A 12,398-nucleotide genomic window follows, 5' to 3' on the forward strand; every position below is an offset into this window, starting at 1 on the left:
CTTTGCAACACATCGTCGGACTGCTTCACTATTTAGGGGAACAAGACGACGATGCGCAGTTGGCTGAAAAACTTATGTTGCGGAAATTCAATCAATAATTAAGAAAAGATGTTTCCAAAGCAAGAAACAAAAACAAGTGACTGATTTTTTCAAAAAGTTGTAATTTTAAAGAGTTGTGCTTTTTTAGTGTCTAATGAAGTCTCTAAGTACGTACAGTATGTACTGTATCTTTGTTAGGAAGTAAGTACTGAGTACTCTTATGTTTACATCACTGAAATGTATTGTATGATAATTATTCAGTAAAATAAAAAAATCTGAGCATTATTTAATAATTTTTACTGTTAATTGCAACTTTTACTGTACATAAATTTTTATATTAACTTGAAATTAATTTCCTTTTTTGTTTCCCATTTTTGGCTCTTTTGCGGATTATCCACAATTTTCACTATCCACTGTGGCCCTGCCACTTAATTTCGCGGATGATCGGGAGTGTACGCAGTTGGAGGATTGCAAGCCAGATGTGAACGTGGGAGATATTAGGGTTTTTTTTAGAGAGCAAGTACCGCCGCGCACTGCGTTTCCACAGAGCTCATTCCTACTCTTACAGTCACCATGGAACTGGCTAACTTTGAGTGTGTCGAGGATGTGCTGATGACGTTCATCACCGCCCAGGTATAAAATCATTACAGGGAAGCTCGTCATGTTAACTCAAACTACTAGATATTTTTAACTTGTTAAAGGTCCAGCAGTGTGCCGCTGGGACCTAGAAGACTCCTCCAGTTACATCGCAGTCATGGCTGGCATGTTAATAGCCAACTGCCCAGGCCACTATGTGCATGGTGCTACCCTGGCCCTCGTGGAAGTCTACAGATGCATCTTGTCCAATGATGACCGGTGCGGGGTCGGAAAGGCCATGACTGATTTGGACAGGACGGTGGGGGAGTCTGCAGACGACGTTATTTAAATTTTTTGTTTGTAATTTTTTTTTTTTGCGGGATAGGTTAGCTTTTGTTTGGGGAAAATTACTTTTGCCTGGTGCGAGAACAGGCACATGTAATGTTGATTAATTTCATTGTGATAAAATTGGTTTTACCTGCTTTGTGAAAACAGGTCATGTACAACTAATAAAAATTGGTTTCAGGTTTGAGATAGCGGTTAAACAAACGGTCTGTGAGCTATATTTAGCAGCAAGGCACTACTATTTGTGTGATATTAATGCCTACCTGCTAAATAATGATACAGTCTGCTCAATCTCAAGTCTGAGATTTGTAGATTGACTCTGTTGTTACTTGTAACATCATGCAACATGTAATGACCAAGTGAGTGTACCATCAAGGTGTAAGGCTCAGGCAAAATACGGCAGTTAAACGTAACTCTGGCTCGCGGGCCGTGGCCGCCTGCACGCCGCGTCTGTGTTAAAGAACCCACGGGGTTGAGGAAGTCCGATGCAACCGTGTCTGCATGCCGCCGGGCCCGCGCAGTCACTCTTTTACTTCACCAGCATGCTTGTACATATTTAATACACTACCTACCATTCCTTGACTATAAAGAGCTTTTAATAATACTGAAAATACATTATGCTTTAGCTTTTTTTTGTATACATGAATATGTTTTAATTAGACGAGGAATACTTAAAATGTTTTCTACTTCTACTTTTTTTTTAAATACTATAAACAATTTCTTTTATGAATACTAATTAATAGAGACCTGCAAAATTCGCCGTTTCGATGGCCTTCAGGATAGATTCCACATACCATTGTACACTCGGGCAAATGACGCAAGTTCATTGGCTGCCGACTTGTAAGTCGTCTCGGCTGGTTTGTCTGTGATTCAATCCTTCTTTGCTTGAAGGTTTATAACTGGTTGAGATTCATCCAGATGAACAGTAAGCCAATAGCAAAATGATCTAAGAGGTATAGTGTTTGAATTCTAGCCTATCACCGAATGAATCCGCAAATTTTATAGGTCTCTACTTATTAAGTATAAAGGAAAACTGAAAGTAACTGAATACTACATATTAAAAAATTAATTGGCTGTAAGCTAGCACTATAACAAAATAAGCTTACAAAGATATCACTAAAATAAGGTCTATAGCTTTGTTATGGTGGTAGCTATTTTAAAAAAAGTATATAGAATCTTTAGCATTCAAACATATCTAAATATATAATTAAATGTGGAACTACTATAAAAGAAGATGGCGGTCTTCAGCAGACCTCAAAGTCTTTGAAGGCCCCTGGTGTTGGAATTTGGTGCCACTACACAAGATAGCGGCCTTCAGCATACAACTGTATTTTAAAATTGTTTTTAACTATGCGCTGTCAAAATAAAAAAAAAATTGCGGCCTCTGACCACTAGCAGACAATAGTGTATTATTTAGAATCTAGATGCCTCCAACCATCATATATATTCCTTATTTAATTCTTTATCTCCCAACAGACCCCTGGTTTAGTGGCTAGCTTTGTGGCGTACTGATTCTCTCCCCGAGTTTGGGACGCACCCACTGCAATACAGATTTTTATTCTTAAAACTTACACCAGTATTCTCTAGCCTTGAATATATGAACCAATATGGCCGCCGTCGGCCGTGACATTAACAATAGACAGTGACACAACCACCTGAGGAGCCGCCACACGGCCAGGCTGCCACGCCCCCTTTTCTTTTGGTTTGGAACATTTATTTAAGTTTCAAGTTAACAGAAACCGTTTGTTAAATATAGATGAAAAGATAAGTTCTTATTTGTGTTCAATGTTCATGTTAGACTGATTTGAGAGAAAATACAAGTTTAATTACCAAAGTAACTATTTCTATTATACATATTTGAAACTTAGTTAGATTGGCAGCCATTGAAGTAATATAAGTAAAGCATTGGAATTAATTAATTTTGAATTATATTTTTTGTTCATTCTTCAGGAACAGACCTCTATGAGTGCTAACTAGACATCTTATACAGTTTTCCTCGCAATGTGCCTTAGCAATTTCTTATCATTTCAGTTTATTAACGCTACTGAAGTTGTCTTTTAAACAAATGAATCTCTTTTATGACTTATTTGTTTGTTGTTTGTTAAAAACGTAAATTAATGCGTAAATAATTTTTATATTAACAAAAATATTTTTCCTTTATTATAAAAAAAGAAATTTATGTCAAAATAGTATTTTGCAAGCCTAACATTCTATTAGCCTAATACCACTCACTGACTCATCACTAATTCTCTGGAACTATACGACCTACAGACTTGAAACTTGGCACGTATATTCCTTTTACTACACAGGCTTCCGATAAGAACGTATTTTACGCGGGGGCATTAAAAATAAAATTTTCCGTTTTTCAAGTTTATTGCATTGTTGATCCTGTCTTAGTCTTCTTTCGGCAATGGCTATTTCATTGTTGATACCTTCTACGTCTCCTTCTGGCAACAGCTATTGCATTGTTTCGCGCTTTCCGTTGATATCCAGTAATTCAAACACACCCTGCGATTTAAAGTGAGTGCAGTTTCCCATCCGACTTGAATTGCTATGAGTATCGAAAAGGCATGGGGGGGGGGGGGGGGGGGTGGGGTGGAAACCACTATGTGTGGGAGGTATTAACTTAAAACACCAAGTTTTTTACAAGAAACAATTATACGTGGCTTGCTCAAGAGTTGGCACATCCTATGGGTTGTTTACACTTCATATAGACAAACAAAAAAGCTTTGCAACAAAAGACTAAAAATTCATAAAAAAAGAATGTTTGTTGGGGGGTTTGTTTTCTATATAAACAATATCTACTGTCTACATATGGTTTTTTTTTAAAAAAAAAAAACCCCAACGTACTAAAAGAAGCCTCTTCCATATGTGTAAAACCAGGGTAATGCCTGTACTTCAGCAAGTGTGTGTATCTGTATGTGTGCGTGTGCGCGTGTGTGTATGGAAAATTTTTTTAAGTAGTTATATAAACATTTTGTTGTTAAATATTATGCAAAATTTGTATTAATCATTATATTCAGGTATTATGTCAAATCCTTGATCAGAATAATTTTATTTTCAAAATAAGAAAAAGTTTTGAAGTTGTTAAAATGTTTGAACAACCTATAAGCTATAACATTAAATTGTTTTGTTTAAAATAGTGAATGTAAATTTCTGACAAAAAATATTGAAGTAAATATTAACACAAATTAACTTTTGCTACATAGAATTTGAAAATAAATAATGCATCTAATATTCTCCTTTTTAACTCTAATGATGGTAAGGTGTAAGTTAAATTTTTTGTATTTTTAAAAGCCATACATATAATTAAGTATTTTAGTTTGCCTACTTTCTAATTTTGGGTATCAGACTTTGTTAGAGAATTTCCCATTACAGACCCATGTGCTAGTCTGACGGACTACAGAATACTACAGAGTTGGAATTACTTCCGAGGCTGATGCAACAAAGATTCACAGATGAAAGTAAGTAGCAGGAATCCACCTGACCTCTAGACATTACATCTTCATAAATTGGATTAAGAAAGTTTATAAGATTAGTCATAGTTGTTTTTCATTTAACGAAACCATGATAACTGTCTGATGAAATGAAAAGCTAGAGAACTTTTGCGATGCCACACAATGGGAATATTGGCCTATAGTTTTATGTCACTAACATTCCCCCTTTTTGTTTTATGGGAATAACTTTCGCAGATTTCCAGAGGGAAGAAAATTTATCAATAGTTAGACATGTGTTGTAAAGATAAGTTAACAGTGATTCAAAGACTGAGCTACACCGTTTAAAGATAGATGAAATTTGGTATACCATCAATTCCAGTTGATAGTGTTAAGGTTTTAAATTACCCATACATAATCTGATACAATTATGGGTTAGATCATTAGTTGCTGAAGTAGAGCCTTTGAACATCTAGGTTTAGAAGTTGTTGAGGTGTAGATGTTTTAAATTAGTTTCCAAAGCAATTTGCAATATCCCCTGATCTGACATTACGTTTCTGTTGTTGAGTGTTATGTTCTCTTGATAGCCATTTCTTGTGACTTTGATGTAGCACCACAATCTTTGGGTTCATATTATATTTTGAGCTTAAATGAGTTATGAAAAACTCTACTGCAAAAAGGACTAATCAAGCAGCCATTACATCAAAATACTATATCACTTATCCTGGAAAAGTAATTTCCTTATACCACAAAACAGAATGACGTGTAGGAATCCTGTCATGTTTTCAACTTAAACTCTTCAAGAGTTTTTGGATCTATTTCCTCATTAATGTAGTTGCTTATATCCTGTTCTTAAACTTGTGGATCCAGCTGTGTAACCAATAATGCTTTTTTTTTCTTGGAGGAGGTTGTTTATTGACAGTTTCAAGTGTAGGAATATTACTTACTCCTACTTGCATTGGCTTAGAAGCCCATTGTTTCCGCCTGTGTGCAACAGTTGAGTGCCACTATTCTGCACCTGCCAAGTTTTATCTTAATGTAATGAATTAATATTTTAACTTTGTTTGGTAATTTTTAACCTTTATTTGGTTTCCTCTTTCTTTGCTATCCTCTCAAGAGGCTCAGCCGCTAACCGTGTCACCTCAGCCAGCCACAGTCTTGTTCCCGCGGCCTCACCAGCTCCGAAGCAGTGCTGATATAGGTTTTCTATCTCTCACTTCGCCGCACGTACTGTCTCTGGTGCCATGTGCAGGAGCACTTTCAAGCACAGATGTTGGCCAACATTGAATTTCAATGCCGCCTCCGTGCCGGAGCTTGTGGTGCATACGCACACACCAGCATCCTCCCCTCCACTGTCTAACAACGCTGTATTGTGCTAAGGTAACCCCCCTCCTTTCCTGGTCCCCTTGTCTCCTCAGGAAAGCATCCTCTCCCCTGGGGATGTTCCAAATGTATACCTGCAACCCGCTGCACTGGCCCCGTGCATGGCCTATACACAAAGTTAGAAACTAAACTTAGGCCTCCTGGTAATTCTAAGGTGGGGCCACGAGAAAGAGCCACCTCCACACTCCCTTTATTAGCCTTAGGACTACACCTGAGCTCGGCACAACTTCCACAACTTAGTCCTATAGTTCACTAAGTCACCACAGAGTGCCATGTTACAGCTCATCAGTCACCTCATGCCCTTCCTCCACCTACAGGTTCCCCTCCTGCACTGTGCGTGGGCAGCAAACATCTGTTCCTCCCCTCTCCAACTAAAAAAAAAACTTTAGCTTATCTACAGAGTCCAGGGCCTATCCACTTTTGCCCTTCCACAAACCACTACTTCTTAAAGACCCCCCCCCATCCCCAGGGACCCATACCCTCAGGCTTGAACTGCCTCCCCCCCCTCGGTGGGAACTATTTTCGCCACCCCATGTACTTACACATGAAGTCCTACACCCCTCGGCTCTCGGTGTGACGCCAGGAGAATCTTCGGTATCACGGTCGCCTCCAGACACAATTACCAGTACTCGGCTGCGTGCATATTTTCTTTAAGGGCTAGGGACGCGCGGTAGATACAGCATGTAGTCGTTTAACCATGGAATAGCTTTCTCAAAGCATTTTATTTCCAGCTATGTAGTTTTCTTTGTTGGTTTTTGTTTGTTATTTCCTTTCTTTTGTGTCTTCACTGGTGCTGTCCTAGATACCAAGCATGAATGCTCTGGCACTCTTACTTGTCCTTATCATGTCCTGAGGGCAAGACTTTGACTTATAAAATTGGTAAGTGTAATATAATATCTTCCAAGTGAGCGGTAGGTTTAAGTTGTGTTTAATTTTGATATTCATTACACTGCAGTGGGTTCCCACGGATTCAACGGCTTCACCGGTTTCTTAGTCCCAATGGTTTCCAACATCATTCTGACACAGGTACTGAGGAGGTCTGTTCTAAACGCAACTCCCAGAACAATGGCTGCACGTCTAAATTACGGGAAGCACTAAATTTTATTATCTAAAACAGCATCTAAGCACAAGTACTGAAGATTTTCTGGAAAGATTACTTATAAACCGACTATGTCTAATGCTAAATTCTTGCTTTAAGAACATCTTATTAAGGTTTTTTATTCCTGTCACCTCAATGTGTTTTTCTTTTTTTTTTGTCACATCAATGAGTTTAGGTTATAATAACAATTTTTTATATAAATACAAAAGAGACTTTACAAAAGAAAAGACCCGTAAACAATATAGTATCAAATATAACCTCTGTTTGTTTTTATTTATTTAACAGTAAACCTGGGTTATTATTAAGACTGTGATCCACCAAGTAAATACTAATTGAAACATGTCTCTCAACCTCTGTAATGGTAATCAGAACTCAGCTTGCTTTTCAAGACTTTATACGTATTTTAGCTGCAACAGAGGGACAGTTACAGATGTTAAGCCACAAGAACCTGAGGTTGCTGTAATACTACGGTATTTACAGGTTCACTGCAACTGTTATGATGTTCATTTGTTTTGTTTATTTTCGTTTCCCGGACTTTCGGCAGTGTTCTGTTTGGCGTGGTCACGAGCGTCAGCGGCCTCGGACGTTGCCATGACGACGCATCAAATCAACAACGCTCCGTCGTGTTCAAATAGTGACATTATATTTGGTCACTTGTAATAAAGACGCCTAGCGTCGACGTTTGGATTGGTTGATGAGTGCCAATAATGTAGAATTTAAATATATAGAAGAAAAGAGTATATTCTGACGCCGGGAAGATGGAGTGATTCGGCGTTAATTCCCGTATGGAATTCGGCTGTTTGCAGCAGATCAGCGTCGCGTGTAGCTACGAAGTTGTAGCTAAACACGAGAAATAATTACTCCGTACGTCAGCAAATGAATGCAGCGCGCAGGAACAACTTTACCGCGAAATATAAGGTTGGGAAGTTTCCTTGTACCAGGATTCAGGTATGGCAGGCTGCACTAACATTTAGTGATGTTAACGCCGTACGTCGATAACTCCGTCCCAGCGAACATTATTAATATCTCGCACGTAATAAGAGACTAACGTGTTTTCAATAATTTTATTGGAAATCATGAACTATATCAACAAACTGTCACACACAGGTCAAGTGGTCTTAGGAGTTAGGGTTTCGTGTCTGACTAGCTGGAGGCAAATAATAAATAGACTTTTTAAAATTGATGGACTATAATACACAAGTGTCACCGTAACGGATCAGAGGTTTGGAAATAATTGTTTGGTTTTGTTCTATCAAGAAAGCTGTTACTGAGGTCATGTATATTACGCTTGTCAATTAGTCATTATAGAATAAATTTTTTTAAATTGTTATGACTAACTACCATTTGGTGTTTCTATTAATGATCACTAGGATAAGTTAACCTTAATACAAGGCGCCCAATTTCATTACATTAATAATTGTGTTTATTATTATTATTATATATATTTTTTTTATTGTGTGCTCATGATAGTTTACAGAGAACACCTTGGCACAACAAAGTGTAGGCTGTTAGTTTACAGAGTAATTTGGATACCACAACGTGGGGCCGTATCTTTACATTGTTTATTCATAGCATTCACGTTGCCTGCTGCTGAAGCATACTGACTCATCTGTGCCTACCATACTATAGCTACTGATATCAAAGTCTGTCAATAGCACAGTCTATGACTATCACTGAAATATTTTATGTTCACCCAAAGAAACCAAACATTTTTTAAAAATATTGGTTTGCTAAGTATTGTCAAATATTCAGTAACTACTTTCATCAAAATTCCAGATGATTGAAATTCATGAACAAGAAAACTTTATACAAATAAGTAATTAAAAATAAAAAAAATGTGTTTATATTTAATAACACCACAGTTTTATTTCAGCATAATTACCAGAGCATCCTCAAATGGCTGGATCTTTTCCAGTTGTGCAATGGATGCTGTGTACACAAACTCAATATTTTCATGCAAGCTTGGTAAGACATAAGACTCATTAGCAGCACACCACTCTTTGTACACGCCATAAATTCGCTCTGTGTCGAGGAGAGAGCACGACAGTTGGCGGTAAAAGATGGTCATGCACACCTCCACTTGCTTCGCAATCTCTTCAGGATCAGCTATCTTCTTAGCCTGTTTCAAAAAAAAATACATTAATGCAGTGAAAGCTTCAAGTTACAGCCACAGTTCAAACCAAAAACTACATTTCAATTAAGAATGGTACTGCAGACATTTTACTACAGCAGGGTTACTTACAATAAACTAAAGCTTGTGTAAACAATTAAAACAGAATTAAGTATAACTGTATTTAAGTTGTATAGTTTAAGCCATAACTAGTTTTAAGTGTACAATCAGAGTAAAAACTGATGAACTTCTCCCCCCCCCCCCCCCCCCCCAAACCATTGTCTCACAGAGACAGGCCGCAGTACACCATGCTCAAGAAAAGCTTTTTCAACTAAAATTTTAAATCTAATTTATTCTTTCATCAACTATACCTATTTGCAAGTGCAAACTGTTTAAAGTAATTTGTAATTAATCAATTAGGTAAGACTGATTTATGCGGCAGACATTAATCTACTGTGTTTACTATCAGGTGGTTTAACAATTTTGTTATTTATATTTGTAACATGCCCAACAACAGTTAAGAAACATTTTTAGGTGGGCAAAACATGCAGAACAGTACACCGGACAGCATAGTCTGTACAGGCATGCAAGCGCAAGACCCGTGTAGGCTCTAATTGCAGGTAAGCACCAACTGCAATGAGAAACTGTAACAGGTAGGCACTACCAGCAGATAGCCAATTTACACTAACAGGTAATCCATACCTGCAGGGACTACAACACACATAAAAAATGACACAAAATATTATACATTTAAAGACAAGAACAGAAAATTACAGTTATAAATATCAACAAATAATATAGGCTACTTCAAAATACAATAAAAAAAAAAAAAATGTCATCAATCACAAAAAAACAAAGATTAGAAATAATAATTTAAAAAAAAAACAAGATATCTAGGTTAATATTTAATACAAATGTAGGTTAATTATAAACATTTATTAAAAATAAGTATAGATTTCATTATAGAAAAAACTTAGATTAAAAATTTGATTATTATAAACTAGCACTCAACTTTCCTCTCAAAAAGATTAGCATATTTATCAAAATCATTGAAGTTGCTAACCAATCTGTATATAATATAATTATTTTGTTAAGAGTACAGAATAATGTACCAACGAGAAAAGGTCATGCGAAGAGGATAGTCCGCCGGACCCATGTGTTGCACTTTTTGAAGGTGGTACGGGTACAAGAGTTGCTCATGAAGAACTCGCCAAACAGCCATTTTGTCAGCGTCCATATCGGAACCTTCTGCCCTTGTGCTTGTATCCAAACTCTCCTCATATCTCTGAAGTACATCGTCAAAACTGGGAGTACGAACCCTGCGTGGAGCACCAGCATTTGGTCTTGTGACGGCACATGTACCAGTATCACACATTTGCTGAGTAAGTCTTGCAAACATGGTGTGAGCTGGAATCCTACGACCCGGATATCATTCTTCGTACAGACGACGAGCGGCTCGTCCATTTTGTCTAGCTTCCCCGTAAACAAGCAGAATGCCAGTGTACTCACTAAACGTGTACTCCATTGAGCTCCACTAAAACGTCACCCTTTTCAGAACCACATCGAAAGAAAACACCACGAGTTTGCTTGTACGACAGAACAGTCAACGACAGACCACCAGTGATATCAAAACACACTGCGACACTGCGATGTCACGCTGCGCAGGGCTATGGCACGGCACGAACAGAAGAAAAGAGGTGAGGGCGCCACCAACGGAAGTAAAAAGGGGCGGGGGTCAGCATTCGACATCGTACAGTCCTCTCGAGCGCTGCCCGGTGTCGTAAACACGTAATTAACCACAGCATCGTCTGTCTCGCACAAAGCCCAATGGGTTGCCTACGCTGACAGGGGCTTAACTACGTGTTTCCGGCAACATGTTTATTGGCAAAAATGGTTGCAAATAATAAGAGCTTTCTACCCTCAAGCGTTGTAACATGAATTTTGATACACCCTGTATACATACATACATTTACACACACACATATATTATAAAGCTTGTAATCTTACCGGATAGGAAAACATTTCCTAGTGTTGGATATAACTAGGGTTTTATCTTTAATAAAAGTGACCAAATTAGAGATAAGCCAATTATAAATTTCTGAAATATTACGCTGAAGTAGCTAACAATCATTTTAAGAAGTAACCTTTAAGATGTCATCAATAAAGGTGTTAAATAATAAATGTTATAAGAGTACCTCCTTGAGGAACATCAGGAGTTTGGTGTAAAAAAGAGTTAAAAATATTAATTGAAACAAAAAAGCACAGCCTTTTTTTTTTTTTTTTTTTTTTAGGTAATAAGAGAACCAACCTAAATATTAATCACACACACCAAATATTGTAATATTTCAAAGTAATGTTTAGTGATTCACAGTATCAAGAGCCTTGGCAAGGTCAAAGTAGTAAGCATCAACTTAACCCTTATTAATTACTTTAGCATATATAGGGTTCATAAAAGTAAGTACATCTGTCGTAGTTGACATACCAAATCTAAAACTATGTTGATGATCAGAAAATCTATTTTTAAGTTTAAAATTCAGTTGTCTAAACACAATTCTTTCAAAAAGTTTTTGTGATACCATTACGTAAATATATGGGCCTACAATTGGTAAATTTGCAGTTTACTGAATTATTGCAGTTTATGAATTGGGATAACTTTAGCTATTTTCAATTTGTGAGGGAAGACTTCAGTATTTAAGCATATATGTTGTAACAGAGGCATGATTAGAAGAAAACATCCTTTTAAAATAAAATTGGGTATACCGTTTGTTCCTGTAGATTTGGTAGGTTTCAAATATTTGATACACCATAGAACTTATCTCTCAGAAATGAAAGATAGTGGAGCTGAATTTGGGGTGGTATTCACAGTAATTGGGAGGTGTGACATTCAGCAAAACATATACACTAGAAAAATACTTGGCAAAACAATGATGTAACCCCATTGACGTTTAAAGATTCTATTTTTTTTTAAACTGGCCATCATTATTTTGACATATAGCCAATTTTTTTCCCCGGTGTTTTCTTGATTTATTGTTTATCTTACATAACCAATTTATTTTGTTTCTTTGGATAAGTTTTTTAATTTTTTGGCAGTAATATGGAAAATATGGGTAATACAGAATATTGTTAGTTATTTTAAATAATTTAAGAAAGTTTTTTTTTAATTTCAAAGTTTGAATAAGGTCCTTGGAGAACCAGTAAAGGAATTTAAACGCTTGGACAGTCGACATTGGGATGAAAAAAATTAATCCATCACATAAATCTTTGTTAATTCATCAAGCAAGAGGTTAACTTCTATTGTCTTATATAAACCTAAGTAATCACAGTTTTTATCATTTCTATATGTGGAGGGATCATTATTTGTGGTTGAATAAATTTCCAAAATTATTTTAATGTTAAAAGCAGGATGTGGCTG

The 12,398-nt window shown here is 36.8% G+C and overlaps 1 protein-coding gene across 2 annotated transcripts in view; it reads right to left on the reverse strand.

The window, feature by feature from the left end:
• LOC134531595 (squamous cell carcinoma antigen recognized by T-cells 3-like) overlaps nucleotides 1-12,398 on the reverse strand; it is a 188,129-nt gene that overhangs the window by 132,711 nt on the left and 43,020 nt on the right. For both annotated transcript variants that reach the window (XM_063367323.1, XM_063367322.1), the window contains exon 5: nucleotides 8,759-8,995. In XM_063367323.1, the coding sequence (XP_063223393.1) occupies nucleotides 8,759-8,995 (237 nt within the window). The remainder of the gene's footprint in view (nucleotides 1-8,758; nucleotides 8,996-12,398) is intronic.

The sequence above is a fragment of the Bacillus rossius genome, chromosome 5 (assembly GCF_032445375.1).
Source record: "Bacillus rossius redtenbacheri isolate Brsri chromosome 5, Brsri_v3, whole genome shotgun sequence".
Classification (NCBI taxonomy): domain Eukaryota; kingdom Metazoa; phylum Arthropoda; class Insecta; order Phasmatodea; family Bacillidae; genus Bacillus; species Bacillus rossius.